Genomic DNA, 24,077 nt, shown 5'->3' with positions numbered 1-24,077 from the left:
AGTAAGAGTCAGAAATCTGTCCTTCAAGGTAAGGAGAAAGGAGAAATGGAGAGAAGGCAAGTCAGAGACCACCTCTAAACTGCCATTCATACAGACACTGCTGGCCCATTTGAGGCTGTGCTGGGCAAACAACATAAACCAGCTTCCCCATGCTCCCTTCCTTGTCCTGCTGCTACTGACTTGGGAATCATTTTTAGAAGGGAATCAAAAGCACTCTAGTCTCTTACACATATCACAGTTCAAAATGCTTCCCCTGTTTCTTGCCCTTACTGAAAGTAGGAAGAAGATTCCTGGAATGGAGAGAAGGGGGAAAGAATTATAGACCTTAAGATGCAACTAAGGGGAGTCGAGGCAAGGGGAATGGAAGAAACCTCTCAGAGGCTCCCTCTGGGGCGGGGCCCCTTCCCTAATTGCATTCTAGTTCCTTGAGGTGTGGTTGAGGGGTTCCTGGATGGAGGGTTGGGGATGAAGATGGAGGGTACACTATGGGAGGGGACATGTGAAGGATGGTATATCTTCCTAGAAGAAATTTCAACCTCTAGCAAGGAGAGCAGATGAGATGTGGAACATAAAGGTGAGCAGTCTGACCTCTGGAGAAAAGGCAGGAGGGGTTCAGGGTTCATTTCCCTTTGCCTACCGTCTGAGTGGCAGGCTGATTTCAGGGATAGCCATGGATGGGCAGAGGTGACAATTAGACACCTCCCTCAAGGGTCAGAAGCAGCCAGTATTTCAAGAGTTTAGGGAAACCAGGTTCTGATCTGACTGCCTTCCTTAACAACATCAAACAACAGACCCCTGACAGGCTTGTCCTGACTTTCCACTGATATGCCAGCCTTAGTTTGCCTAGCATCAAAACAGTTCCCCAAAGCTTGGCCGGCGGGAGATGCTGAGTAGGGAAGGGAGTCCCTTGCCAGCATAGATGGCAGCTCCATGTGGCTGGAACCCTGAGGGCAGGTAGGTTAGGGTTAGGTGGCAGGCAGCACAGAAGTGGTGGCTTTAAGATGGCCACTGGGAGGAATCAGGATTGCCAAAGTCGGCCTAGAGGAGACTGCCCTCATGGGTGAGAGTGGCCGAGAGGGGACTTAAGTGTGCTTCCCTTCCCAGTCTCTCCCGGGGCCTCTTGTGGGAGTGGTACGGTCTTCCACATGACTCTGGGCCAGAGGTGCCGCAGCACTGCTGCATAGATGGGAACGCGACCAGCCCCTGCCATTTCTAAATCTCTTCTTCCTGGGCCTTTAGTTCCAGATTAGACTGCTGAGCATTGCCACCCGTTCGGATATTCACTGGATTTCAAGGTACCACGCCGCCGCCGAGGGAAAAGACTGAGCCACCCGCCAAGGTGTTGGAATCCATACCGCCTGCCCAACTCTAAAGTGCTTCTTTCAAATATTCTGATACCGCAATAAAGCTGCTAAATAATTCAGCAGCCTTGATAGGAAAATGCCACTTTCTGATGAGCATACGTTCAGTTAAAGGAATATTTTTAAGGGGGAAGGTTACAGGATGGTGGCTATAATGAATGTTAGCTATGATTTAAAGCATATAACTACTACAAAGGGAAAAACATACAGACCTAGTGATTGCATATAAAACAGATAAAATGTACTGTATGCAGAGGCTAGGAGTTTTGAAAGCCTTTCTTGTATTTCATAAATGTTTATTTCTGAAAGAACACTGCCAGATTCCTCCCTGATAGCCCGCATTAGATAAGCCTTCATAGGGATGTAATGAAATATTGCTTACTTTAAAGCCTTCTCCACAAGAAAGATAAACTTGACTGTGTCTTGACAAAATAAGAAAACAGCAGTGGAAATTACATGCAATTTAATGTAAATTGTTTTATTCATTTTTTTAAATAAGGAAGTAAATAATCCAGACTGAAAATCTAGGTGACATGGTAAAGAAATTCTGGGACTCTAATATTGTGTGCTGTTGAAACATACTCATATACCCACACAATTAGTGTTTCATCGTAGGAAACATTCACATTTCTTCCATTTCTAATGAAGTCTGGGAAAGAATTAAACTATTTTCTATAACCTATTGGCAACTCCCAGTTGAAATTTGATTTCTATATTGGTTATTTTGTTCATCTTTCACAGAAATTTAATATGTATCTTATGCCAGGCAAAATAGTTTTCCTCTTGGGAACTTCAAATGTAGCAAATAGTATAAAATAACAATTTCCTATTAGTTCTTTGAAAGGGATTAAAGTATTCCTAGTTATACTAGTACATTCATTGTACGTTATCTTTCAACCCAGCAAATTAGAAAGCAGGATTTTCTATGGAAAATGAATTGAAACTGAAAAAGACTGTCTCTAATATATATTTACAAGTGTCTGTTATTCAAAATCCCGGTTTTTCAAGTGCAGGGAGGGGAGAGGGTACTTCTGATTGCTCACCTAATCACAGACCCGTACCACTCGCTTTTTTTCTATCCACGGATTTGAGTTCTATTTTCAATTCTATATTAACTTATCGGCAAATATCTCTTCAGCTGTATCAGTTAAACCCACAGAATGCAAATCTGTACTTAATAACAGCAGGAAGCCAAAAATCCTGGCAAAGGGGTTTAGCCGCAGTCAAGGTGAAAACAGATACTTCTCCTGACTTCTGAGTGCCTCTGTTCAGCACCCATTGGGAGTCCCCTCTAGTTGTTGAAAACATCCAATACCACACCAATTATCTAAACATCAGATTTTCTATTTTTATTAAAAACTCACAAATTTATTCAACATGTTTTCTTTCATACAGTGAATGGTCTAATATGCACTGGAGGTCACACAAGCTTAGGTTTATTAGAACAATAAAAGACATATGAGAAATTTAATATATAAAGAAAAAAGTAGCAGCTGTTGACTGCATATTTGACCATAAAATTTAAATATTTTGGACTTTTATTTTAAAGACACAAAAATAAAACCTGTGTGGGTCTATATAAGTCATATTAACAGTTCCATGAATGTTCAACAGGACTAAAAATTAGCAAAGATGTTTTTTAAACCTTGTAACACTTTTTTTTTTAACACTTCCTCAGGTTGTTGGTGCCAGGCACCATTACAGTATTTGTGCTATAATTATTCTATTTGGCAACTGTCTGAATATCGTGTTTTCTCTTTGCCTCGTGTAAACAACACCTTTTTACATACTAGCACAGTGAGCTGCAAGCCCTGCAAAATCTGTCAGAACATCTACAGGAAAAGAAAAGGAACAATTTTGGTTGATTGCTCAAAACATTTTGCTTTTGAACAAGAGGTTTCAAAACAGGGTATCTTAGTAAAACACTGAACTCCTGAATTTAACTTTATACGTAAACAGTTGACTGTTTTTTAGTTCAATAGTCTTTTTTTTTAAACGTGTGTTTGTGTGTGTGTGTGTGTGTCTGTGTGTGTGTGTGTGTGTGCGCGCGCGCGCGCGTGCAACGCACCGCGCAGGCATGTGTATGAAGGTAGAATACTTTTCTTGTAGAGCTGATGTTCAAGTCATTTTACTGCAAGGTCTGGCTGCATGGGTGCTAGCGGAAGAGAGAGAGAGAGAGAGAGAGAGAGAGAGAGAGAGAGAGAGAGAGTAGAGGGAGAGACAGAGACAGAGACAGAGAGAATGAGAATTTGTGAAGGTAGAAGAGTTGATACTGAGGGCTTTACATTTAGAATTTTGCAATTTTGGCAAAAACAAAAAATAAAAACCCAGATAGACAAAAAAAAAAAAAATATATATATATATATAGTCCCACCTGATGCACAGCAGGCCGTTGTTTCTGAAGCTATAAGTTTGCTGTTGACGCTGAACTCTGAGACATCCCTAAGGGAGCTCTCAGAACTAGGACCCTCCAGGCTGGACTGCCCCCGACAGCTTCTCCTCCCTCACCCAGCTGAGTGCCTCCGGGCCTCCCTCCCCAGGCTCCTGGCATCACCTAGGGTTGTGTGCGCCTGCAGCTGTCGTAGATGTCTTTCGGCTAGCCAGAGGCACCGGCCCCACGGAGTGGGTTCACGGATTCAGGCCCAGGTGGAACGTTGGGGAGAGCTCTGAATTCCCCTTCCGGAGCCCCAGTTCTGCGCTTTTCCAGCCAGTGCGTGGATCTCCGTTCCACCTCGAAGGGGATTTGGATCCTATTTTAAACCTCCTTTGCCATCCAGTCTCCCCAAACAGAGAATGGTCCCCAAGGCTGGAGGAAGTGGAGCAAGAGGCTTGCTTTTTATGTTTTTCTTTTCTTTTTTTTTTTCATGTTTTTCTTAAATAAAAGTTCATTTCTGTACAACCACAAACTCGGTGGACCGTGGGAGACCCGGCTACCACACGGCCGCCTCGTTCATTTCAGGAGGGTGGGACAGGTGGTTCCCGTAGCTCGCCCCACCATTAACGGACAGAGACGAGAAGGGTGGGCTGGGCCCGAAGACCTCCGCCGACATAGAGTGCAGAGGCCCGGGCAGGCTGGGCTCCGGGCTGGGCGAGTCCCCAGAGGGATGCGCCAAGATGTCGGTGAACCGCTGCGCCTCGCTTGAAGGGTGGTGGCCGGGCAGCGGGTGGTCCAGGCCTCCCAGTGGTGTCCCCGAAGGCCCGGAAGAGGGCACGAAGGGTAGGTCCACAGGTGTCTGGGCTTGAGAGGACGGGGGTCCTTGCGGGAAGAAGTCGTAGTTGCCCCCGGGGCCGTAGTACTCGCTCTGGTAATCTGCAGAGCGGCGAGGAGAACGGGATGTCAGGGTGGAACCCTGAGTAGAGTGGGACAGACAGGATGGGAAAGCACGGCCGCCAGGGGAACTGGCTGTTTGTGGGACTTAGGAGCAGGATTGAGGCTTGGCACAAAAACCCCAGCTGCTCCCTACCCGGGGATCCTCCTCTCCTCGGGGTTGGGATTTCGGCTTTAGCTCTTCTCAGCACCTCCCCTGACTTTCTCCCCAGCCTGCGCTCTTCCCTTGACTCCGTTCCTCGACAGAAAGTGACAGATACCTTCGGCAACCACCCGCTTCCAGCGAAGCCCAAGCGGGCCTGCCACTCACCTCCATAAAAGGAGAAGGGACCGTTGGGGATGAGCTCCCCCGGCTCCAGGCGGTCCACTAGCGGCCGCATCCGACGCGGACTGCGAAAAAAGGCGTGGCGCCTAGCGCCTAGCGCGCTTAGCTGCTTCATCCTCCGCTCCTTGGAACGTCGGTTCTGGAACCAAACCTGAAATACACATGGACTGGATGAGACTACCGAGACTCCACTGGCCAGTCCGGCGCACCCCTTCGCTGCCCAGATCGCCCACTGGGCTTCCGGAGCGCTCAGGTTTGGTTCGTGTGTGTAAGAAGTGGTGGGGTCTCTCAATAGGACCAGGCAAGGCAGATGCTGGGCCAAGATGAGTCCCGACTGCGAGGTCTAAGCCGACGGAACTGTATTGTCTGGCGTGAAGCAGTTGCCGTAAAGCCGAACTATTTATAATAGTCACACACTCACCATTACATTATCTTAGGGACTGTATACACATAGACACCGAACCTTTCCAAAAGAGTGCCACACATAGCTTCCCTTTTAGGGTCTCTTGCAGTCCCTACCCCCATACCATGAGAGTGACAGGGATACAGAAAGCTTCCCTGCTGTTTCCCAAAGGAAGTGCCACCAAAATTCACAATCTATTCACAATCTCCCAGTGCCAAACATACTTAGCCATAGACTCTCACCAATAGTGACAGACAACCCCACATTCATGACCATAGGTTCACACAGCCTTCCAGAGGCCTCAGAGCCTACTGCAGAGGGCTGCCTGCTGGAACACTTCCACAGGCACAATCAGCCTCCCAGGCACATACATCTACAGCCTACAGGCAAACAGATCAGACACCTAGCATTGGGCCAGACTCCTGCTGCCTTAGCCACACTCTATCTGGCCTTTTCCCAATGCAGAGGCCCAGCTACCTGCAGATGGCCTAGCCTCCCCATCCCACTCCAGACATGTATCTAGGGAATGCTGACTTCCCACATAACCATCTCTCCTTCAATCTAGGATGCCCCACCTACTTGGGAAGGGCAAGTCTGCTCTGGGGTTTGTGTAACTGGGTTGAGACCCACACAATTGGGGTTGGAAACTTGAGAGAGAGAGAGAGAGAGAGAGAGAGAGAGAGAGAGAGAATCTTGTGCAGAAACCAGAGGAACTGAATCACTGGAGCCCATAACCACCTCTCTGCTCCTTATCAAGGGTGGGAGTGGGACAGGATGTGTGCAGAAAGAAGGATGCTGGTTGTTGCTGTGGTGTTGGACTTCATGCCTTCCTCCAGCTTTATGCCCAGCTTCAAACCCATCCCCTTTCTTAGCTATTATCACCACTGTGCTCATAGGAAGAAAAGAGGTTTTCTCTTGTTCCAATGTATCAATCAACTTTTCATTACCCCACTGGTTGAGGCCTCCCCCTATTCACTGGAAGCTTCCATGAGCTCTGGGCTCTCCCCAGGCTCAGCCTGGGTCCCCTTAGTAGCCATGTGGGTCTTTGGGTGATAGAGTGGCAAGGCCTGGACTCTGACCTGGATGACACGCATGTTGAGGCCAGTCTCCTGAGCCAGCTGCTCTCGGATGTGGCGTGTGGGCTTGGGTGTAGCTGCAAAGGCTGCCTTCAGTGTCTCCAGCTGCTTGGCTTTGATGGTGGTTCGGGGTCCCCTGCGCTTGGCGCCTAGGTTCTGGTCATCGTTTTCGTTACTGCCACCTTCCTTGTCCGATACATTGGCACTCTCTGAGTCCTTGGCATCATCCTGTGATGGGTCTTGGGAATCCGGAGATAAACTAGGGTCACTACCTGTGGTGGCTGAGGAGAGGGAAAGGACTGGTGAGCAGGGGCTTTGGCAGGCCTTCCTCCCCACCCTCCCCTAACCCAGTTGGGTCCAGGCCTCACCCGAGTGGAGGCTGTTCTCTTTGGCGACACTGCTGTTGCTTAGGTAATCTTCTTTGCAGACGAACTTGTTCTCATCGATGATGTACAGCTCCTCGCCGGTGGAAAGCTGCTTGTTACACATCATGCAGGTGAAACAATTGAGGTGAAACACTTTGCTTCTCGCTCTCCGAACCAGATCGCTAGGAGAGATGCCCTGCGCACAACCGGCGCATTTGGTACCGAAACATCTGCATCGGGTGGGAGGAGATTGGAGATGGGCAGGGGAGACAGGATGAAAGAAAGATAGCCATAAGAAGTTAGAGAGAGGAGAGAGAGAGAGAGAGAGAGAGAGAGAGAGAGAGAGAGAATGACATGAGGATGAATTAGGCAGATGAAGCAGGAGAGAGCATGGATGCAGAGAAAAATGAGGAAGGAAATACATTCGATCAGAGCTACGGCCCAAACTGCCCTCCAGCTCCAACCTCATGCCCAGACTTTACCCCCAGGAAGAAAGCGTCGCAAGAAAAGGCGCCAAAGTGGCTATGGTGGCAGAAGGAAAAAGGAGCACGCATTTTCCGATTAGATTCACAGAAGTCAAATTAGAATAAGCGCTCCACAGAAATGCTCCCGGAGCGCCGCTCTTTTCTGCTAGCGTCGCCTTTCAGCACAAAAGGACCTGCTCACCGGCGGGGGTTGGCAAGGTCCGATCCCACCATGGGTAAACAAACACCGACGCCTGAGAGCCCTGGTGGTGGTGGGTAGCTGGGCTGCTGCCACATTCATGCGCAAAAGCCTGGCAGATTGGCGCAAGCGGGAGTCGCGGCCGGGTTGAGCTGGCTTTAAGTGCCCTGCTGAGCTTTGCGCGGAGCCGGGCCTCAGGGGCCGGCTACACGCGGTTACCGCTGGCTTACAGCTCTCAGACTCTGATCCAGTCCTTCCAAAGCCCGGCGCGCAAGCTCCAAAGCTCAGCATCCCCGCGGAGCAGTTTGCACCGCACTTTGCTCCACAGTTCCCGGGTAAACAGCAGCCGCGCGTCCTGGGCCTCAGGGCAAAGGGGCCCCGGTGGCCTCGAACTGCCTCCCGCATTTGATCTAGCACTACAAACTGTGAACACAGAAACTGAGATCAACGCTGTAAACTGGTAGATTTCAAACCAGTGGGATTACAATTTACATTTGAGACCTTTCTTCTCTGTTATATTTGTGGCAAAATAAAGAGTTTAAGAAAAGACAAGTAAAATGCTAAAAAGGAGGGGAGTATTGAGAATTTCCCCGGCTCCGACGAGCTATGTGTCCTAGAGGCGGCCTGTCTGGCGGGAAAGGATGTGGAGAGAATCTCCCCGACGAGGCCAAACCCAGACAGCTACTGTGCGATCCTCCCAGGTGTACAGAAAGGCTAACCCGGATCTGGGGCGGCTCCTAGGTGTGCAGGACTGGCCTCGAGGCCTAGTTCTTTATTAAGGCTTTCTTGGTTACAGGACATTCCACCCAAAAGGCTCTACGGTTCCCGCCAAGACCTCTCTGAGAAGGAAAAGGCTGAGGCTGGGAGAAAACTGGGGCTTCTAAGCTCAACCTGGAGGACCAGCAACCTTGGAGCCCTGGAAAAAGCAGTTGCTGGAGAGCTTGGCTTGGGGAAGGACTAGCTGGAGCTAACAACCTGAGGCTGCTGTACCTCTTCCAAGCTTGGGCTTCCACTCTGAGGCCAGCTCAGACCTTTTCTTCCCAGGCACGTGCAGCCATACCCGGAACACACTTTCCACTACCAAGCAGGGCGGTTATCTCGGCATGCCAGCTGCTAAGGAGATAGAAGCCCAAGGGATTTCGCTGCGTTTTCTAGGGAGAGTACCTAACGGCGCTGGTGTGGCCACGCTGACCTCTGATCCAAAGCTGGCCTGGAAGGGCCCGTGGGGAGGGAGCAGCAGAGGCGGGAGGGAAGTACTCACCGGAAGAAGTCGTTCTTACAGTAGAGCTTGCCTTCCCGGGAGAAGCACTTCTCGGTCAGATTGCATTTACATTCACAGCACTGCACGCACTTGACGTGCCAGGCCCTGTCCAGCACGTTCAAGAGGAAGCGGTCCAGAATGGGCCTTTTGCAGCCGGCACAGTGCACCATGGTCTTTGGTTTGGTCGGGTGAGGCCGGGAGAGGCAGGACAAGTAGAGCCGAGATGACTCCCGAAGACGATCAGCCTGAGCTTTCCAGCTCCTCCAAAAAAGAGGAGACCCACTCGAGCCGGACAAGCCAAAACCCGAACCAGGGAGAAACAAGATTGGTGGTGGGGCAACCTGGGAGTCCCAGGGCGTGGAATTGAGCAGCGCCACCTCAGCTCCCGAGGCGGTGAAAAGCAGTATCAAGCCGGTGAGAAAGCGGCTCTTCTGCCCAAAGCCCGTGAAGGAGTGAAGGTCACCGTGAACGGCGGCGGGAACGGAAATAAATAAAATTGAGCTGGAGACGAAGAGGAAGACGCGGAGAGCTGAGGGTCCGAGGAAAGCGACACTAGGTTCTCTCCGGCTTGAGGTAGAGCTGTCAGAAGTCAAAGTGCATCTGCTTTTGTTGGAGTATGAAGGCGGGTGTATGCATGCCGGACTGCCCACCACTGGGGTTTCCCCCTTAGAGAGAGAGAAAAAGAAAGAAAGAAAGAAAGAAAGAAAGAAAGAAAGAAAGAAAGAAAGAAAGAAAGAGAAAGAAAGAAAGGAAAGAAAGAAAGAAAGAAAGAAAGAAAGAAAGAAAGAAAGAAAGAAAGAAAGAAAAGGGAAAGAAAAAGAAGAGAGACAGGCGAGAGAAGCTTTGGATCCTAAATTGCCTGCAGCGAGCAGCGAGTCGGGACGCCGCGCCGGGCCTGAGCAGGGGGCGGGGGCAGGCAGTAGGGGAGAGAGGGTGGGCAGGGTAGATGTTGTTGATTGCAGTTGTTGCTTAGGCTTTTCCCCCCTTTTGGAGAAAGTGTTTTTCCCAGTTGAAAATGGAAAGAGACAACTTCTAGCGGACGCAGCCAGGCGCACTCGCTCGCACCCCACCGCCCCAGCCCAGTCACCTCAGCCTGTGGCCTGCCAGGCGGCCCTCCGTGTCCTGGGGTGGCCCTCCCTGCGCCCGGGCTCCTTCGGGGAGGCAGTAGGGTCTGGCTCTTCACCGCGCCTGGCAGTGCATCCCGGCTTCAGTCACAGCTGGCGGCCGCTTGGGCGCGCATCCCCGCATCGCTTGGCCCACGCGCCTGCCGCCTGCGTCCGGCCCCACAGTCGCTGGACTTGCTCCTTTTCCTCCCTCCCCCCTCTTTTTTTGGTTGTGGTGGCAAATCTGGGTTTCCTTTCTAGTATCCTTCTTTCTGCCCCCCCCCTTTTTTTTTCTTTTTCTTGTTCAACGGGAGGAGCCAGGGGGCGGGTGAGTCTTGGAGAGCTTTGGAATAAGGTCCTGGTGCAGCGGCTACAGTAGGCCGGTGGCGGGAACAGTTCTGCGCGGCTGGCAGCTGTCGCCGTCCGGGCCGCGGTTCCAGTTGGCTCTCTCCGGGCTCGCGCCCCTCGGTCCCTGGACTCCTGGCCCAGTCCGCCGCCTCAGCGCGTCTCTCCCCAGCTCCAGCGGCTCGGTCACTGCTCCTGGCTGTTGGCTGAGCTCTGGAAGACCCCTCGCCTTAATGCAGCGCCCGCCGACGTCACGGCGGCCTACGACCAATCAGAGCCTCGCCGTCCCTCTGTAAACCATTCTGCATCCCCCTGGCCCGGGAGAGTGCCCGGAGACCGCGTTTAGAGGATCAGTGGCGGCGGCCTCGCGCGGCGCGGGCGACAGGCGGCGAGGTGTCCAGGCCCTTTCCAGGTTTGGTAAGGCGTCGGTTTCAATGGGAAGGATTGGGAGGGGGCGGGAGGAGGCGCAGGAGGGGGCCAGAGTTCTGCCGGAGGGTAGGGGCAATTCTAGAATAAGTCTTGTTGGGGATGGGGTGCGGCTGGGTCTGGAAGCCTGGGGGTCCAGCTGCACCGCTCCGCTTTGCGGTGCACTAGGCGTTGGCAGCCCGCTCCCCTTACTCTTCTGATCTGAAAGTTGCCCCAGGCACAGCGCTGGTCTTCCCCGAGTCTTCGGAGACGTAGGGGGCACTTGGCAGCTTGATCTCTCTCCTGCGGTCCCCCTTTCTGGGCCTCCTCCCCTAGTCCATCCAAAGTCCGCAGGCCCCGGGTGCCCTGGAGACGCGAGTGTGGGTCTCCCGCTGCGTTCTCCGGGCGGGGGGGGGGAGTTGATTCGGGCAGTTTCCTGAAGGGGGCGGGGGAAACCCGAGGCACGGCGCCCGGTTGGAGGAGTGGGTGGGGTAGCGCCTCGGGTGAGGAGCTGCAGCTCCGGCGAGAAGCTGTGAGAAAATTGTGATCCGGAGACACCTTTTACAAACAAAAACAAAGGAGTAGGTGGGATTCCGCAGGGTCCCGCCTCAGGGGACGGGGTGGGGAGGTAGCGGCGGGGTGCCACCCTCGGCCGGCAGTGGGTGGAGGCGTGCAGCCCCAGGGCAGCGCAGGCCGGGCTCCCAGTCCTTCCGTTTTCTAAGCTTCGGACTAGCACGCTTTCCCAGACACCGGCTGACCTTACTTCACTCCTTAGAGACCTTACACTTTCCTAGTGCTGCTCGGGTTATAAACTCTTGGCCATTGCCTACCGGGGAGGGGGCGGATCTGCGTAGATGGGAGGGGAGTCATATCCTGGTCTTGAGAGCTAGAGCTTTCAGAAGGTCATTCTAGTTCCCTGGCACACTCAAGTCAACACCTAGATTCCGTAGCGACCGCATTTTTTTTTTCTAGGCTTATCCCAAATTTGTCCCAAAGTGGAGCCTGAAGGTAGAGTTATGGGTTCTTACCCTCTGCTCCTATTTTGGGCAAAATGATGTTAAGAAGGCACATGGGCCCAACTGTGAAGGAGGGGAGGGTGGCCCTATAGCCAGTATACGTGATATTTCGGAATCTTTTAAAATTCCTTCAATTATGCACCAGGTAGATCTTCCACACCAGACAGCAGGGCTAAATTAGGAGAAATGCGCGCGGAAACGCAGTCCACCTGGCAGGGAATCCGGCTCTGCAAGTAAAATAAATACCCTCTTCCAGCGAACACGGAAGAGCGGCCATGAATTTGACTTCCTTCGGTGGGATTGTTGGCTTTTAGGGCTGTCCGTTTTTTCTGCCTCTGCGTGCACCGCCCTGCAACCCCGAAGGTCCTTCGCAGCCTCTGCCTTCGCACCGGCTTAATCTTTCCTTTGGAAACCATACTCAAGGGGTCCTATGGTATGCCTCTATGGCGTTCTGCCCTGTTCACACCCTCCCCCCGCCCCACCTCACCTCTGAGTGCCAGGCCTCTAAATGCTTTCTAGTACCCCTTTGCACTTACAGACCTGGGCTGGGATAGAGCAGCTGTGAACCAAAGTAGCGCAGTAGACTGGTTAGCTTTCCAGCAGCAACTTTCTGCCGGACTCAGGGATGCCCAGGGTTTAGGGAACCTAGTTCTCCCACCTAACAGGCGGGCTCTGCGGTCTCGGACTTGGCTTCTCGCTCATCCTGCGGACCTGGACACTTCCTGGAACCAGTCTAGTACCCAGTATTCTGGCACCCTCGAATAACCTTGGAGCGGGGCGCCTCCTAACCGGGCGCGCCTAACCTAACCGGGGGCGCCTCCCAGACTGCTGCTAAAGTGAGGTGCAGATTGGTCCCTACGCTCTCTGTTTCAGTGCTAGCTGCAAGCGCCCGGGGCTCCACCGCCCCTTTCTATCTATCCCGGTCGGAGTCGGAGTCCTAGCGGCTTATCCCAGCAGCTGCTGGGTTCCTACGCGTGCAAAACAGGGGTGGGGGAGCCATTGTCGTGGGACCTGATGGGTGACAGCTGAACTCTTCTACCTGTACTTTCCGAACCTAAAACCTGCACCTTCCTTCCATGGGCATGGAGAGGTTTATCTGTTAGGGGATTCAAGGACTTTGAGACCCAGATGTGGGGAAAGAGGATCCCTTTGAGAGGACGGCATAGCGCGGGGCACTGCAGTTGAGGTGAGGACAGGACTCTGGTCCTAGGGCATAGAGTTCTGCTTGGCCCAGGTATCCAGATGGCGCAGTAAACAGGTACCGGAGCCAACTCTGGCGTGGCGGGGTGGAGGGTGTTGAGGAGGGTAAAGCAAGGTGTATCTCTTGGCTCCTTGATTTTATGTTTAAAGTCCAGATTAACGCTTCCACCGTGACAGCACACTAGACTCGCCCCCCCCCCCCGTTTTCATTGAGCTTTTCTTTTAAAATGTAATGGGCAGTTGAGACATGGAGAGCAAACTGATCCAGCCTTCTAAATTCTCTATCTCAGAAGCCATTCAGCCCAGTTCTGCATACACTCGTCCTTTCAAGGAAGATTCCCAGCCTTCCCTCCTCACCTACAAGCCACACTGTCAGAGACCTCAACAACTACACAAGCGCTTGCCTACCCTCCATCCTTCGAAGTCACCCAGACCCACAGCCACTTATACCCTGGGCAGGTGCTGTGAGATTCAATTTGGACGCCTGGCCATCACTCTGGTCACAATCGGCTCAGCCCGATTCCCAAGGCACGGAAGGAAAAGGCCCCAGAGAGCCCAGGAAGTGGCTTCCACAGTAAGGTTTCTCTTCAGAGATCCCAGAAAGTCAGCTGGAGAACTGGGAGTGGAGTGCGTTCTGCCAGCCCTCCCCACCCTCAGGCATCCTCTTAACCCCCTTGGTGCAGAGCCCACCCCCCACATCCCGAGTGACCCGGGCCAAGCAGGGACTATTCTTTCTTAGTCACCGTCCGCCTCTATTTGATTCTCTGAGAGCAGCCGCTTCCTTCCTCGCTCTTCACGCTTGAGTCTAGCCTATGATTTCCAGAAAAGGGTGATGAACGTGAAAGTAGGCGCCGAGAAGGAGGAAGGAAACCGCTAGCTGGATACATCTGCGACCCTGCGGTTAGAAGCCACGCTAGGCCCGCACAGGCTAGTAAAGACCCAGCATATGCAACCCAGGGGGTTTGCTCAGATGGAGTCTCCCGGATCTGATTGCTGTCTCCCGAATCCTTCCCCTACCCTCTCTGGCGGTAACCCCTCTTAATTGCAATACTTTCTAGTTTATATCACTGTCTCCCCTGAACCGTATTGTAAGGGGGTTAGAGGACATGTGGGGTGCATCGCTATTATCTACACTTTCGGATACAGGAATCCCCAAGTAAGAGGTTCTGATCTTCCGGTCGCTGCACCACGGTCGCTGAGAAGGTGGGGGAGGTGGGCCTTGCCACCGAGCTCCAGTGTGTACTTTGCTACGGACCGCGTTTTCCAAGCAGAGCTTGGGAGGTAGTGGAGGAGGAACAGCGAAAGAAAGGGCAGCCTCCAGCCGGACGTCACGGTGTGCGCTTGGCCTGGGTAAACAACGCTGGCTTCCCACGAGGGCTAGGACACTGGGCTTGGGGAGGGGGCGGGTGGAGCAGCGAGGTCGAGCGTGCTGATCTCGGTCAGAGCGGCAGAGCAAAGATGATTGTCTCGGAAGGGAGAGGGTGTGTTGGAGGAGGAGGGAGACAGAGTGAGGAGAAAGAGCGGGAAAGAAGAGAACTACAGAAAAAGCAAGACCGTATAAAAGGAGGGAAGATCTGTCAAGAGAAATACAAGTAAGAGTAAAGCAAAAGAAATGGAAAAGAAGCCCTTGGACTGGGCGTGGTGGCGCAAACCTTTAATCCCAGCACTTGGGAGGCAGAAGCAGAGGGATCTCTGTGAGTTCAAGGCCAACCTGGTCTACATAGTGAGTTCCAGGCCATCTGGGACTACGAGACCCTGTCTCAAAAAGACCAAAAAAAAAAAAAGAAGAAGCCCTTGGTGGACTTGGAAGGCTGAGGCAGGAGGATTACCTCAAGTTCAAAGCAACTACAAACTGAGCTCCAGGCCATCCTAGACTACAGAGTAAGGCTGTCTCAAAAAAACAAAACAAAACAAAAAAACAAACCAGAAAGATACCAGTGGGAGGAGGGGAAAAGCCAGTAAAAAGAAGCCAGTGACTGAGGACTCTGAAGCTCCCATCCGGGGCTTCCCCTGGGACCTGAGTGTGCTGGGTGTGTGACAGGCGCATTCCTGGGCGGGAGAAAAGGAGGCAGCAGTCTGTTTGGTGGGAGACTCAGCACCCGTGGAAAGCGTGTGAGCCGCTCTGGGCAGGAATCCAACGAATAAATAAAACGTCTAAGACGGCGTGACAACAATGTGTATTTGGGTGCGTGCCCATGTTCCTCTGTTTGAGCACACACTCACACCCGTGAGGAAGACAAACGGGGCTCCTGCCTTAGAGTAATTAATCCTCTCACTAATTGACTCTCTCCCCTTACCTAATGGTGGTGGTCACTGCCGATAACTGTAGAGATATCAAGTGGGGTGGAGAGAGGGGGGGAGAGAGATACCCCAAAGCTAATAGCCTTTGGGACTGAGAATGAGTTCATTCTAGAGTTGGCAGCTCAAGGCTTTTTTCCTTGGCCTCTGCTTCCTTTTGGGGCAGAGTTCAGCAGATGTTCCTACCTTGCCTATCCAGGTTTGAGCAATATTAGTAAAGGTCTTCTCAGACCAGATCACACAAGCTGAGGCCCTTCTACAGCCTTGCAGTTGGGGAGCTCAGTCTCTTAGGCCAAAAGTCACCCACTACCCCTCTGCTGGACACAGAGCACTTGGCAATCCACGACTCCACCTCTTCTATTCTTCCCCAAGGGCCCAGATCCTGAGTATCACCTTGATTGAATCACTACTCACTGTTCCAGGACCTAGGCTGTATGTATCCTGCAGTCCCTAACAGAACTGGAGAGGATTGGGATGGGCTGGGAGACAGCCTGGGCTAGATGGAGACTAGTGGAAGGGAGGAGGCTAGGGAAAGGGTAAAGAGAACTGTCTAGAGCTAAACCTCCTCACAGAGCAGTTGTTACCTGGCAAGGGTGAGTTCTCTGGGGACAAAGGAGGAAAAAGGAGGACACTGCCTAGCAGAAAGAGTATGCCGTATATGTATGTGGGAAGGCAGGCAGGCATGCCTCTGTGCCTATGTGATAGCCCTAGTGCCTCTGTGGGCATGGAGAAGGCTCAGTCTGCTTCCCAGCACCCTCAATTCTCAGGACTGGGGAGCAGGGACAGAGGAGAGAGTCAGACTTTTATCTGTCATTTGGCATCAGAGTTAGCTGAAAGCACCCAAGGTCCACTGTGTCTGCTGAAGCTTCTAGGCAAAGTGGTAGCTTTTCTCTGTTAGCCTCCTCAGAGGCTAAGTAAATAGATGCAGAGACTCAATTCAGGGTAGAGGAGAGGGGTGGGGTGGAGGGCAGCTTCCTGAACCCCTACCTCAACTCTACTAGACACATTCTTAATCGTCCCTTGGGAGCATTTGTACATTTGACCAAAGCAAGTCCACAGCAGAATTAGTTATAGAAACTAGAGGTCCAGAGAGAGTTGAGGGTGATGGGAGCCAGAAAAGATGGCCAGCATGTTTGAGAAGGTGAGAAACTTGGCTCCCCTCTCACTGTCTCTGTCATACTTTACAGACAAAAAAAAAACAAGCAAGAGAAATAAAGTTCCAGGAGAAAGAATGAGAAGGGCGTATAAAAGGCAAATAGAAACCAGAAAGGAAAGAAAGTGAAGAAAAAAGAGAAAGGCAGGGAGGTGGGGAAAGACTATAATAAAAGAGGGTGAAGGCGGCCCCAGGAGGCTGGGCCTCCTCCCAAACCATCCGTCTTCATTGTCTCCGTGTGTGCAAAGGCAACTCTGGCATAAGGAAAAGCCACTATTGGAGCCGCGGCTTTATTTTATATCCTATACATCAGGAGGGAGGCAAAGCTTTATTTTCGCCAAGAGACAGATATTTTATTTCTCTCTTACGGTTTTATGTGTGAGAGATGTCAGGTTGCCACAATGGATGGCTAATGCATAGGCAAGAGGAAGCCGTGTTGGCATGCTGTGTGTCATGGGGTCTTGGGGGGGGTGAGCAGGCCTGGGATTTAGGGCTGATGGGACACTCTGGGGGATTTCTGCTAAAACATCTCTCTTCATAAATCCACAAGCATGGTCAGCTCAACAGGGAGAAGACGGAGTTTTAGAGGGAAAAGAGTTGGGCTTAGTAATAAACGAACACACAAAGGAACCACTTACCTTCCAACAGGCTTGGGCAATGGGGGCAGACAGCCCCATGGAAATGCTGAACACATGTGCTATTCACAGGGAAGTATGTTCCTGACAGAATTGTGTATGTTTGACTGCTTTTTTCCTGTTTTGTATGTTTCTGGTTTCTGTCTTATATCCCCACCTTCCCTTCTCCAGAAATCTTTTTAACCTCCTCAGAGCCTTGGGGGCAAAGAGCTATTAATTTACAAATTATCTGATCTCTAAAAGGATCAAGATGCCTGTTTTTCACTGTTACATCTAATGTCTTATATGGATACACACAGAACACACAAGCCCACCATACTGTGAACACTTCAGTATAGGTTCAGATTAGAATCCAAGAAAGACCCCCACTTGCCAACCTGTCCCCAAATTAAACCTCAGATCTCAAAGTGCATCATGTTCATGTTTTTAAGCCCCAGAAGACAAAAAGGTCAGTGAGGCAGTGGGTTGAGGGGAGTCTTTGAATTAATATGTCCATATAGGACTCAGATTTAATATCTCCCTTCCTTGCACCTCCAAAAGCCATTTCTTGTAACAGTAACTTTCATTCATTTTCCTGTTCACTCTTCAGTTGTTTGATGTCTTGGTTTATATCTGTTACATAGCAAAAGGCTACTTGTGTTCTTTGCCTCATTTCAGGGGATCTCAGGCAGCATAAGATTTCTAGACAGTGAGCAGGGTGACCTGGCCACACTGTCCCCAAACTCTGAGGAAGCTATTTAACCTTTCTGGGCCTCAGTTTCCTCATCTATAGTGTAGTCGATTGGGCTACATGATTGCTGAGGTCCCTTCCAGCTCTGACTTCCTCTGACCGAATGAGATAATGTGTGAAAACACTTTGTAAGCGCTAAAGCCGGACGAATGCCAGGGATTATTATTACGATTCTAATCAATCCTCTTTTCTCCACATGGATCTTGGCTGTTTAGCACCAGCAAGCAGGCTAAAGAGGGCCCAAGCGAGAAAGCTTAACGGAGATGGAAAAGCTCTGCTGAGGATGGAAAAAACCTGCATCTCCAGAAACATTCTGTCTCTGTGCCCTCAGAGCCCGGGTGGGCAAGGGTGAGCAGGTGGAGAAGCCTGATACTCAGAGAAGACCCATTCAGTCTATGCTGTAGCAGAGGGTATATTTCTTCAAAAACATCATTTGTTTCCAAGTGACTGATATAGGAACCTGATGGGAAGGCGATTTGCAAATTTTTTTTCCAGGAAGAAAGGAAAGAGCAAGGTGTAGCTGATTAGCAAGTTAATTATTTCAGTACCCCAAGGGTTCCTGTGTGGTGGTAAGTTGTCCAGCCCTGGGGTAATTTCACACTCTATGCATTTCTTGGTGAGCACCTGGGGTGTCTGAGTCTGTCTCTGTCCACCTGCCTTGTACCTTCTGTCTGACACACCTGGGGGTAGGGCCTGGGGTGGGAGATGGTATGATACAGGCTGAAGGTGGACAGAAGCTTTTGAGATGCCTTCAACCTCCCCTGAGCATTTAGTTACACAACTCTTCTTCATAAAAATAATTTGTTTAATAAATATTAATGAGGTGATTATCAGTAAGTAGTATGACTATGAGGTGCTGTCCCCAGCTTTAGTCTGAAGATAAACTAGGGTGAAAGAGCCCTGGCCTCTTACCTCCTCCCGCCTGGCCAGCTCTCCTAAGCCCTGTTTGATTTCTCACCTCTGGTCACCACTTGTTCTGAAGTAGTCTCTTCCAGTCTGACCTCCCCTTAGGGAGGGGAGGGTGGATTGTGTGGTCAAGGGGACATCTTCCCCAGAGAGATAAGTTGGAGATGTGAACATAAGCCTCAGAATTAACAGCTTCTGCCTCTACCTCTAGACTGGCTTCCTGCTTCCAGTATGGGAAGGCCAGTCTCCTGCCTTTCCTTCTGAGCTGGGCTATGGGAAGGCTCTCCAGTTTACATAAGAGTGGTCCCATCTGCTCAGACTGGCCTTTCATAAGGGGAGGGATTTATGCAGCATCCTTGTGCATAGATCTGGGATTTGGCTGAAAACCTTGGGCCTCTGAGAATATTGCCAAGCATTGAAATGTTCAGTCATGAAGATGATTCATGATTTTGTCTGTGTGAAGCCATGTGTGTGTGTGTGTGTGTGTGTGTGTGTGTGTGTGTGGTGTGTGTGTGTGGTATGTGTGTGTGTGTGTTGGGGAATGCACACATACTATAGGATGCTTTCCACCCTTCCCACATTGAATCCAAACATTAGAAACTTCTTTTTCTTCTTTTCTGTATTCTCTCAGGAGACAGCCTTGGAGAGCCAACTTCCCAGCTTCAGCAGCATGAGAATAACACAGTACTCAGCTGGTGCTGGCATTCAGCTGTTTCTGCACAGGTTGGCTGCTACCCTTGCTGATGGAGAGGGGCTGGAGGTTGTCTGAAAAGACATTGCTGATGACCACTTAGTTGGTAGTAGCAGGATTTGTAGAGTAGAGGTGAGTCCAATTATTGTTCAAATTAGACTTGGCTTCCTTTACTTCATAGTCCTAGGAGGTCTGGATAGGACAAAAGGTAGTGAGAAAAACTTTAAGGGCAGGAAGACAGACTGAGGGAGGAGTTCCATGCACCAAGCTTGCCTAAATGAAGTTCAGGGACACCAGGGAGGTTCCATGTGGAATCTTGGCCCCGAGTCCTGAGCAAATTTGAAAAGACCTACAAGTGCCATTTATTTATCATCTCTGGAATAAAAAGTCATTTCTTTTCAGTATTGGTGGCTGGTAAGCTCATACAAATCTCTTCTGTAATTCCAGCACCTTTCTGCTTGTATCCCAGGTTGGCCTCGTAGATGGAGAGCCCGCCTTCCTAGCTTGCTAGTTTTGCTTTGCCTTATGTCCTTTTTTTTTTTTTTTAAATTTTTATTTACTATTTTTATTTTATGTGTACGAGTGTATTGCCTGCATGTAGGTAAGTGCACCCGTGTCATGCAATGCCCACAGAGGACAGAAGAGGCTGTCAGATCCTCTGGGACTGGAGTTACGGACAGTTGTTAGCAGCCATTTGGGTGCTGGGATTCAAACCCAGGTCTTCTGCAAGAAGTGTCAGTGTTCTTAACCGCTGAGCCATCTCTCCAGCTCTATCCTTATGTCCTTCTTAATAGAAGTGGAGCTGGCATCCCAGTCCACTGGCAAGCCTTCATTCTGGAAGGTGAACTGGCAGTTCTGCGCCTAGATGTGTGCTTGTTCTAATTTGGATCCCCAAGAAGATATAGTTTTCCCTTAAACAAGAGAAGCAGGGACCTGTTTCCATGAATCTTCTCAGGAAGGAGTCACCACTAATTTAATAAATACAATCTCCTTTTCCTCGATCTGAATGAATAACTTTGTCAGTCAACCCTAGGGTCTGTCAAGCTATAAAAATGCTTGGTTTGGTCTCCTGTTTAGCACATGCTGGGGTTTGGGCCTGCTTCTGACAGACTGGGAGGAGCAGACACATTCCAGAGCCCAGAACCTGGAGTGTTATCTCTTCCCCCACCCCAAATCCTCACCACCCCTTTATCTCCCACAGATGCAGAGGCCTCCTAGGGAAGTGTGAAGGGAAAGCCTTAACCAGAGTTGAGGAAAGAAGAGCAAGAAGGGGAGCCCAGAGAAAAATGAGGACAGTTGGAATTTTTAGATGATACTCTTTTGGTATATGTCTCGTGTGTTGTGTGTTATATTCTACAAATTTCACATTCGTTTCAGTAATCTGCAGTGTGTTATGTGAACCAGCCAAAACAGTGTTAAATAAAATGGTAAGAAATGATACCAGGGCTTTGCATGGGTTATTTAATTCTATCAATGATAAACAATGTTAATATGCAGCATCTCGCCCGGCACAATATCATGTTTCATTTATATATGCCAAGACATATTTAAGCATGAAGGATACTGTTTCCCGACACATACATTTCCCGATGATTACTTAAGAGAAGCGTGATAGAAACGGCCAAAATCTCTTTCACACATAAACCTGCACAGACATACACACAGACTGTCTGTCACACACAGTTGCACATACATATTTTCATCTATGCGCTTTCACTGGTAAATGTAAATGCGAATTTAGTTTTATGCACTTGTACACCATTCCAGGTACATGTACACAATTTCAGTCTCTAATGCATTTACACATATTTTCTTATACAGATACTTAGATTGCTGCATAAATATCAACATGCATATCAAACCACATAAATCTTTACATGTATACATGTAAGTATGCTGGGTTCTGACTGACAAGATGTGTGCCCCATGCACAGGTGCATAGGCATCTTCATGTGTCTGTGTGTATTTGCACAGGGTACCCCCCCATGCTGACAGTCACTCCCACCCTTCACTTAGCCAAGGAGAAAGAATTGCCCTGAGCCCTTGGTGGCTAGTGGACAGATTTAGAACTGGAAATTTTGCATGTTTTCCTATTGAAGTCCAGAGGGCAAACTTGGAGGAACAGGGTGGAAATGCCAGCCTTCTTGAGCTCTGATGAAAACGTGAAGTATAGGCATGGGAGATAGACTTGAAAATCTGGTTTCTGCAGGCACATGCCTCTAAAAGACCATCTCCTCTTCCTCCTCTCCCTTCTCCCCCCTTCCTTCTCCTCCTCCTTCTCCTCCTCCTCCTCCTTCTCCTCTTTCTTCTCCTGCTTCTCCCCCCACCCCTGCCCCAAGGGTTTTACTATGCAGCACAAATTGGCCTAGAAATCATGCCTCAGCCTCCCCAATGCAGAGATTACAAGCCTGCCTCCACCATGCCCAAGTTAGTACCCCTTGGTCTTTTATTTGCTCATTTCACAGGTATTTCAGAGAGACATGTAAGGGTCAGGATAACTGATCAGCTCCTCTGGTTTTGGTTCTGCTATTGGTCAGCTGTGTGAGAGACTAAGTTGCCTCCGTTTCTGTATCTGTAAAGTGAAGTATTGGCCTACATGGTTGGTTCTCGTCTTTGACTGCAACAGCATAATTGTCTGGGGAGTTTTTGTTGTTGTTTTTTTTTTTAAAACACAGGTGCCTAGACTCCAAACTAATCAGATCAGCATCTCTGGAAGGAAGTCCTGCATCTTATTTAAAAACAAGAACAAAACTCCCAGGTGATTCCATGTTCAACCAAGGTTGAAAATCACTGGCCCAGATGATCTCTGTGGGTTCTCCTACCCCTAAAACTTTAGTCCCAAAGGACTTTTTACATATAAAATACCATGCTCGATCCAAAGTCCTCTTCTGACCATTCTAAATTCACTTATAGATCATAAAAAGTCATTAAAAGAATCACTTCAGTTTAGAAAGAGAATCATTTTGGGTAAACTATATTTACTCTGCAAAAAACTCATTCCTGCATTTCCAGCTGTTTGTTTTCTTTTAGCCCTTCTGTCTTTCTGACTCATTCATCCAACATTAATCATATGACACATATAGAAATGCTATAAGTGGGTACCTGATCAATGTTATAGATACCTTTAGCTAGACACATATTTCCTGTCTGGCTTCTCACCCAACCTGTTGGATAGCATGTTATTTTTAGCAGGGAAAATGAGAAGGCACAGGTCCCAGGTGGAAAGTTCTTTCTCTTCCCCAGCTCTGATTCAGAGAACACCAGCCCCCAGGCCCATGGCCCAGTTCTAATGCTGAAGAAAGTACTGAGCGGCATGTCCTAGAAAGCTGCTCTCAGACCTGGGCCTTTGGGAATCCCATGTTAATATCCAGCAGCAACAGTTCCCAGGCAGAGCTGGACCCCTTGAAAACAAACCCATTGGAGGAGGTGAGCCAGGCTGAGGCCTCGGAGATCAGCTCTGCTGTGCCTTTTTCCACAGAGGGTGTTTAGAAGAAAGGGTCTGCCTTTCACTGCAGGTGGCATGGGAAGGATTCCCAGTGTTTCCTCAGTGTTAGCACTCTCTCGGGTCTAATTTTCAGGTCTCTTAAAACTGGTTCTCTTTCCCATAGTCTCCATCTCTTCCTTTAGCCATCTTGTTAGAGCATTCTAGACCAGTTTTAAGTTTTGTTTTTCTTTTTTCCTCCCTCGTTTCCCTCCTTCCTTCCCCTTCTCTCCCTCCTTTCCTTTTTCTTAATGAGGAAGGAAGCCAGGGCTCTGTACATGCTAGGCAAGCACTCTACCACTGTGTTCCATACTGGACACTTTTCCTAAGATGCATTGTACCAACATGGTTGCTGTTATTCCTCTGTCCAGGTGAGCATGGAGTTAGTGACTGGGCCTGAGGGAGGACCTGGTAGGTCTGGGCTCTGATGCCTTTGGGCACCTTCTGATTGTCCATTACTGTTTGTCATTTTATTTTTTTTCCTTCTTCCATTTCCTTTTATCTCCTTCTCTCCTGATAACATTTTGAGTCAGGCTTTGGTCCCCAGGTAAGCCTACACAGAACAGGGAGAAGTTGTTGGCCACAAGGACATCTCAGTCTCAAACTGTCCATAGCCCCTCTCTCCCTTCTTCTCCTGTCCCCTGCAGGGCCTAGTACTAAGGAAGTAGCCCAGAGATGGTACAGGAGCCTTGGGTCCTAAATCCAGATCTAGAGAGCCCCTTCCCAGGGCTGCCTCCTCTGGGCCTGGGGAGCATCACACTCCAGGATGCCCCAGGACATGATGGATTCCCCAGGCACCTTCAAAGGGCTTAGCATTTGTTTGCAGTGTGGACCTTGAATCTTGCTCTGGTCGTAAATGTTGTTTATTTTGACTAAGACCTACTGAAAGGGAGCTGTGGGGCAGGGAGGGCAAAGAGGGATATCTGTGGGGCAAGCTCATAAAGCCATTAGCAAGATAGGGTTTGTAGGGGTCATAGGATCACAGAAATTTTCTAGCTGGAAGGAACACAGGCCATCAGGAAGGTCAGAGATGGTCATTATGTCTTCAAGAGGCGTCTAGAGGCCACACGGGGCTGGGGTGGGGGCTTGGGGTCTCTTATGTGGAGACAGGGTATGGGGCATGACCCCCCAATAACCTACCAGGTTGGGGAGACCAGGGGTTGCTAAACATGATGGATTTGCCCTCCTGTGGAAAAGAACCAATTGCTAGGCTATATAGCAGAGCCTCTTTCTCTGGGGAATGGGCATAGCTCCTGGGTAAAGAATTTTGCCTCCACTGTTATTTGCTGAATAGTTTATGTATACAAGGTAGTATGCTTTGTGTTCTTCCAG

The 24,077-nt window shown here is 49.9% G+C and overlaps 1 protein-coding gene and 1 long non-coding RNA gene across 4 annotated transcripts; one reads left to right on the top strand and one right to left on the bottom strand.

Annotated features, from left to right (window-relative positions):
- Nucleotides 1-3,546: 3,546 nt before the first annotated feature.
- On the bottom strand, nt 3,547-10,371 carry Lhx1 (LIM homeobox 1). 2 transcript variants are annotated; one of them, XM_029562515.1, is made up of 6 exons: nt 9,870-10,371; nt 8,783-9,361; nt 6,862-7,088; nt 6,497-6,774; nt 5,000-5,165; nt 3,547-4,671 (listed from the first exon to the last, which is right to left on the bottom strand). In XM_029562515.1, the coding sequence occupies exons 2-6, from the start codon at nt 8,950-8,952 to the stop codon at nt 4,292-4,294; spliced, it is 1,221 nt and encodes a 406-aa protein (XP_029418375.1). In that variant the 5' UTR covers nt 8,953-9,361; nt 9,870-10,371; the 3' UTR covers nt 3,547-4,291. The 2 variants fall into 2 exon arrangements, with proteins under 2 accessions (XP_029418375.1, XP_008829477.1); XM_008831255.2 differs by lacking the exon at nt 9,870-10,371 and having other exon boundaries at nt 8,783-9,561.
- Nucleotides 10,372-10,531: 160 nt separating this feature from the next.
- Nucleotides 10,532-20,536, top strand: LOC103732625. 2 transcript variants are annotated; one of them, XR_607200.2, is made up of 3 exons: nt 10,532-10,647; nt 19,205-19,396; nt 20,466-20,536. It is a non-coding gene; the product is annotated as an uncharacterized LOC103732625 (long non-coding RNA). The 2 variants fall into 2 exon arrangements; XR_001872395.2 differs by having other exon boundaries at nt 10,543-10,642.
- Nucleotides 20,537-24,077: the final 3,541 nt, after the last annotated feature.

This window comes from Nannospalax galili, unplaced genomic scaffold (genome assembly GCF_000622305.1).
Source record: "Nannospalax galili isolate Female #2095 unplaced genomic scaffold, S.galili_v1.0 scaffold1430, whole genome shotgun sequence".
NCBI classification, from domain to species: Eukaryota; Metazoa; Chordata; class Mammalia; order Rodentia; family Spalacidae; genus Nannospalax; species Nannospalax galili.
The sequence above is the reverse complement of the archived record's forward strand: the minus strand, read 5'-3'. Positions and strand labels throughout refer to the sequence as shown.

What these genes read in the sequence shown, in the direction of transcription:
- Lhx1 (XM_029562515.1), bottom strand. Translation starts at nt 8,952, where the DNA reads ATGGTGCACTGTGCCGGCTGCAAAAGGCCCATTCTGGACCGCTTCCTC. An exon ending in TGTAAGAACGACTTCTTCCG is followed by an intron (nt 7,089 to 8,782) that starts GTGAGTACTTCC and finishes CACCCGATGCAG; the next exon opens with ATGTTTCGGTACCAAATGCG. An exon ending in TCCCTTCTCCTTTTATGGAG is followed by an intron (nt 4,672 to 4,999) that starts GTGAGTGGCAGG and finishes GCCGCTCTGCAG; the next exon opens with ATTACCAGAGCGAGTACTAC.